The following is a 6,688-nucleotide window of genomic DNA, read 5'->3' as shown; positions in this document are numbered from 1 at the left end:
ATCCTAGTATCACCTCAACAAGGTCTTCAGATCCTAACAAGCTGTCCTATGATCCTAGTATCATCTCAACAAGGTCTTCAGATCCTAACAAGTTATCCCGTGATCCTAGCATCATTTCGGGAATGTCTTCAGATCCTAACAAGTTATCCCGTGATCCTAGCTTCATTTTAGCAAGGTCTTCAGATCCTAGTAAGTTGAGCCGTGATCCTAGTATCATCTCAACAAGGTCTTCAGATCCTAACAAGTTGTCCCATTATCCTAGTATCATTTCAGCAAAGTCTTCAGATCCTATCAAGCTGTCCCGTGATCCTAGCATCATTTCCCATGATCCTAGTGTCATTTCAAAAAAGTCTTCAGATCCTCACAAGCTGTCCCATGATCCTAGCATCATTTCCCATGATCCTAGTGTCATTTCAAAAAAGTCTTCAGATCCTAACAAGTTATCCCGTGATCCTAGCATCATTTCAGGATTGTCTTTAGATCCTAACAAGTTATCCCATGATCCTAGCTTCGTTTTAGCAAGGTCTTCAGATCCTAATAAGTTGAGCCGTGATCCTAGTATTTCAGGAATGTTTTCAGATCCTAACAAGTTATCCCATGATCCTAGCATCATTTCAACGAAGCTTTCAGATCAGAGTAAGTTGAGCCATGAGTCTAGTATCAATGCAAGTAAGTCTTCAGATACTAATCAGTTGTCACATGATCCCAATATGATTTCAACAAAGTCTTTAGATAGTAACAATAGTTCAGCAAGTAGCAGTCCTACTGTCAATTCAGATACTACTATCAACACAGCAGAACCTCCAGGTACTAAGAATGTGCTGGATCCTGATGTCTCCACAATAGACTCTTCAGATAAACAGAGTAAGTTAGAATGGCTCCCAAATGTCCAAGGGGCATCATCAGTGACTGAAAATGTAAACACACATCACCCCTCAAATTCAGTAAATTTTACCTCTGATATTGAAAATTTAAAACAGTCAATAGTACTCAAATCAATTTTAAGTAAAAATCTGCAAGACCTTTCAGATGAGTTGTTTTCTAAATCAGAATTCTACACAAATGATGAAGGCTATTCTCCATCTCCAAGTGTGCACAGCAGGCCATCTGATAGCACAGATGACAGAATGTTTGAAAAAGTCCAAGATCTAAACAGTTGGCGTTCATCAAAAGACCTTCTAAATTCCCAGGTTCTTTTAAGTCCTGTAGTTAAAAACAGCCCTCAAGATTTACTCCCAGAAGGTGAACCAGGAAAATTTTCAAACATAGAAGGATATGTCACTGAAAAACTCTTAGAGGCTGCTGGAAGAAATTTTCCAATGAACAGAAAGAGTAGTTTCAAGAAAAAACATTTAGTAAGTGAAGAATCTAGCTCTGAACATGTTTTAAGTGGTAGCATATATGAGTACGTTATCAAGCAAATATTTACTGCACCCATATTCTCACAACTGGGAATAGGAACAAAGAGCTCAAGTGAGGCCCAGATGGACTCACAAGATCAGTTGCTGACACCTTGGGAGAGAAGTGTATCTTCACACATTATCAACTATGAAGAAAAAGACAGTGACGTTAGCTTGTCACAGTCCAAATCGATCATAAGCCAAATAATACAGTCCTTTCCTGTAAATACTCTGTTAGAATCTGGGATAATCAAAGTGATAGAACTTGATAAAGAACATCAGAACTCTTTGTTGGACTCACAGACAACCTCTTCCACAGAGCAGTATTCTGATAGCAGAAGCCAAATAAAACTTCTTTCCAGGCAGAATACATCTAGCATCAACCCCCTAGACTATTCTGTGAGTGGAGGTGAATATACAGAAGACTGCCAAAGTATATCCACTCAAGAGTCAAAATATCCAGTACGAGATGCAAAGTCAGACTCACCCACTGATACAGAGGAGATGGAGCTAGGCTCCAATTTAGAAAGTTCAAGTAGCTCACTAGATAAAGTTAAAGACACCGACACAACAAAGTTAAAAAACATCCTAAAAAATATCTTCAGTATTTTCTTCAAATACAATCCGTCTGAAAGAAGACAACAACCAGAAAAAGACTCAGAACGTCTAATTAAACATTCTTCACCAAGTGGTACAGAACATTTAGAAAAAATTCAAGAGACTTTTAACAAAGCAGACAAAAAAGTAGACAGGAAACCCATTTTGAATCCAAAGCTGCGTGTGTTTCTAGAGAAACTCTCGGAGACAGAAGTAAAAAATTTGAAATCTGAGTTAAGTAAACACATTCAGCAATACCTTGTTGAAAGACTTACAGAGTCAGGCCACATCACCGAGGAGGACTTACCAACAATCTATCACAAACTCTATCTGATGAACGAGAAAGCCGAGTCAAAAGAGCAAAGTCCCTTTCAGGAGAAATACTCAGAAACTGTAAAAGAAATCATGTCTTTTGTAAACAATTTTAACCATCATTTCATAGATAAACATCTAGAAACAAAGCTTAGAGGTTTTCTAAGTGAAATTCTCCAAAATTATTTCCTGAAGAATCTTTCAGTGAGCAACTTATTCAATGAGACAGATGCTATGGCTCTCCATGCCGGTGGCGTGCCCCCTGTGAGAAATAAGAGTGAGCCAGGACAAGACATTGCAGATGGGAATTTTGGTTCAAACCTTAAAATAAACATGCAATACCCTGTAAGCAAATCTCTACAAAATTATCTTCAGGATTTATCAGAAAATGAATTGTTAAGTCTAAAAACTGATTTGAGCAAATACCTTCAGGTCCTCTTTATAGAAAAACTTTATAAGTCAGGACTGGTGTCAGAAACGCAGCTAAAGGGGATCAGCCAGGAAATTATCTCACTCCATTCACCTTCCATACCATTAAAACACATAAAAACAAATTTACCTTTTAGAAATGAAAGTTACTTTATGAGGGAGGATTCACAAGAGCAAATGAAATATTTAAAAAATGGTCAAAATGCGGCTTTACACGCGCTGCTTAAAGATAATTGCAGAGAAACAGAACTGTCCAGGAAGGAAGAAAGGGAAAGTTCTTTCTCACAAATTTTAAAAGAAAACCTACCAACAATATGGGAACAGAAAAATATTTATACCAGGGAAGAAGAAACACTAAATTTAATACAAATGCAACCTTTCCTCAACAAAAATAACCAGGCAAATCCACTAACTAGGTCACCAGAAAGACCTTCAGACATGTCATTCAGGAAACAGAAGAAGGATCATGGTTTCATGCAGTTTGCTCAAGTAGAAAGTTCTGTCTACAAAACAGAGATTCAAGATCTATATGGTTGGGATAGTAGATCAAAAACAATTCAATCAAAACCTTGCTTTGAAAAGACATTGAAAATGAAGCAATTTGACAAGAGGGAGAACAATAACTTTTATAAATTGACTGCACAGGAAAAGCTTGATACAGAATTTTCACCTTATCTAAAGCTCCCTAATTGCAAAATACCAAAAGAAAACGAATCCATAAGCAAGCTCTCCTTCCCTACATGGAAGACTAACACCTTCATTCATGTCAAACCAGAGATTGGGGAACAATCAAAGTTAGACCACTATTATCAGAGACTGAGAGGAAATAATAATAACAATAAAAAACACTTGGTTACATTTGCACAGTTCAAGAATGAAATGGAAACTCTTTATAGAAACCCATATGAAGCTTGCAATGAAAAGCGTGCCAAGATCTCTGAATCACAGTCATTTAAATATAAAGAAAATGAGAAAAGCTCAAGGTCATTCTTCTTCCCAGAAGTATTGAAGAGAGAAAACATGAAATCCAAAAGAAAAGAAAGAGACCACGCCACCAAACCAAAGAAGTCATTTCACAAGATAGTTAGGTTTCTACCAGCCACACTGCCCACTACAAGACCTCATCTCCGGAAGTCTGCGCCAAGGAATTTACTTCACTGGACTGCAAGGAGAACTATACATGTAATAACGCTTTTTCTAAGTATTCGCTTCTGTAGTTGTCAACAGTTTGTAAGTAATGTGCCTTAGAATATTTATGCCTCCTGAATGCAGGTGTGTGTGCGTGTGTGTGTGTGTGTGTGTGTGTGTGTGTGTATGTGTGTGTGTAACTTTAGTAGTTCCATGGTATACAGACCTCCACATTTAAAAAATCTCCTGAAATCCAAATATCTCAACTGATTCAAAATACAATTATAAAACCAAAGTGCTTTTTCTGAGGTAGGAAGAGGGCATTTGGACTTAGAAAAGGGTGCTCTTTTCTCTAGGAAAGCCCTCGGTGCTGACAGATCTGAAGCCCACCCTGGTACCTGACTGTGTTGGAAAGCCTGACTAACCACCCTGACTGAAATTAGCCTAGGGTTCTATGCCGTCTAGCCTGCACGGCCATTAGGATAGATACCACAGAAACATGAGATTTTTCTTCTTCCAGAGAGAGAACTATACACAGGGCTTTTTCAGACAGCTGGGGTTTTTTTCTTTCAGTAAATAAATATGAAGCTTTTACTGATTCTTTTAGGAGTTAAGAATATATATAGCTTATACCTACCCTGTTGGATTATAAATTCAACATTTTAAATTTAATATCTATTTTTGGTCCTTTACCATTTTTGGTATATCACATTCTGAGATCTTGAAAATTAATTCTACTTTTTTTTTTAACTAGTACTTAGAAATTTTCATAGTGTTTCGATCTCTTCCCTCCCCTCCCTAACTTTTTCCAGATCCACCCTCTTTCCCTGCCTACCCACGCTGTGTCTCCCTGCCACCCAGTCAAGTCCTATTTGTGCTGCCCATCTATACCTCTTAGATGTGTGCAGTGTGGCCAACTTCCTAGGGGCTATATTCTTAAAGAAAAATGACCTTCCTTCCTCTAGCAGCTATCAATTGCCAGTATCCTTGGGTAGGGTTGGGACTTGATCTCCTTCTGAGATTGTTGTCTGGTTTGACCTCACACACGCTAGCTATCACAACCACTGTGCTTTAAGTGGTACCGCTTCATGTCTTGAGGACATTGTCTCCTTGTGTTCATCTGTTGCCTCTGGCTCTTACAGCCTTGAGAAGAGGGAATGGGATACACAGGTTCCATTTAGAGTTGAGCATTCCACAGTCTCTCTTATTCTCTGAACTGTGTCCATTACACACACACACACACACACACACACACACACGCACACGCACACGCACACGCACACGTGCACACACACACACACTCACACATGCACACACACACTTACTTCTAAGGTAGCAGATAGGTTTCCATATGAATTTTTTAAAGAACAGTCTTGCGTGTTAGTGATCCCATGTTCCTTCTCTACCCCACCTCCAATTCCTCTCCAGTTTAACCCTTCCTGCTCCATGATTGGGATGCTGAGCTTTATGCACCTCCTCCTCCTCCTCCTCCTCCTCCTCCTTCTTCTCCTTCCTCCTCCTCCTCCTCCTCTTCCTCCTTCCTTCTCCTCCTCCTCCTCCTCCTTCTTTTTGGCCATATTTTACTTTTTCTTATTAATTTCTTTTAAAAATGATTATTCTTTTTCTTTTTCTTTTTTATTAGATATTTGTATTAGATATTTTCTTCATTTACATTTCAAATGCTATCCTGAAAGTCCCCTATACACTCCCCCCGCCCTGCTCCCCAACCCACCCACTCCTGCTTCCTGGCCCTGGCATTCCCCTGTACTGGGGTGTCTTAGTTACGGCTTTACTGCTGTGAACAGACACCATGACCAAGGCAAGTCTTATAAAAAACAACATTTAATTGGGACTGGCTTACAGAATCAGAGGTTCAATCCATTACCATCAAGGTGGGAGCATGGCAGCATCCAGGCAGGCATGGTGCAGGAGGAGCTGAGTTCTACATCTTCATCCAAAGGCTGCTACTGGAAGACTACTTCCCAGGCAACTATGGTGAGGGTCTTAAGCCCACACCCACAGTGACACACCTATTCCAACCAGGTCACACCTATTCCAACAAGACTACACCTCCAAATGGTGCCACTCCCTGGTCCAAGAATATACAAACCATGACATGTGGCATATAATCTTCACAAGACCAAGGACCTCTTCTCCCAATGATGGCTGACTAGGCCATCTTCTGCTACATATGCAGCCAGAGATATGAGGTCTGGGGGGGTACTGGTTAGTTCATATTGTTGTTCCTCCTATAGGGTTGCAGACCCCTTCACCTCCTTGGGTATTTTCTCTAGCTCCTCTATTGGGGGCCCTGTGTTCCATCCAATAGATGACTGTGAGCATCTACTTCTATATTTGCCAGGCACTGGCATAGCCTCACAAGAGACAGCTATATCAGGATCATGTCAGCAAAATCTTGCTGACATATGCAATAGTGTCTGGGTTTGATGGCTGTTTATGGGATGAATCCCTGGGTGGGGCATTCTCTGAATGGTCCTTCCTTCTGTCTCAGCTCCGAACTTTGTCTCTGTAACTCCTTCCATGGGTATTTTGTTCCCCATTCTAAGGAGGAACAAAGTATCCACACTTTGGTCTTCCCTCTTGAGTCTCATGTGTTTTGCAAATTGTATCTTAGGCATTCTAAGTTTCTGGGCTAATATCCACTTATCAGTGAGTGCATATCATGTGAGTTCTTTTCTAATTGGGTTACCTCACTCAGGATGGTATCCTCCAGATACATCCATTTGCCTAAGAATTTCATAAATTCATTGTTTTTAATAGCTGAGTAGTACTCCGTTGTGTAAATATACCACGTTTTCTTT

At 39.8% G+C, this 6,688-nt stretch overlaps 1 protein-coding gene across 1 annotated transcript in view; it reads left to right on the top strand.

Moving 5' to 3' along the window:
• The window catches only part of C2cd6 (C2 calcium dependent domain containing 6), a 104,906-nt gene that overhangs the window by 91,681 nt on the left and 6,537 nt on the right, over positions 1-6,688 (top strand). The window contains exons 19-20 of the mRNA XM_021199208.2: positions 23-290; positions 438-3,920. Coding sequence (XP_021054867.2) covers positions 23-290; positions 438-3,920 — 3,751 coding nt within the window. The remainder of the gene's footprint in view (positions 1-22; positions 291-437; positions 3,921-6,688) is intronic.

This window comes from Mus pahari, chromosome 5 (genome assembly GCF_900095145.1).
Source record: "Mus pahari chromosome 5, PAHARI_EIJ_v1.1, whole genome shotgun sequence".
NCBI lineage: Eukaryota > Metazoa > Chordata > Mammalia > Rodentia > Muridae > Mus > Mus pahari.
Note: the sequence above shows the minus strand (reverse complement) of the source record. Positions and strands in the feature narration are given on the sequence as shown.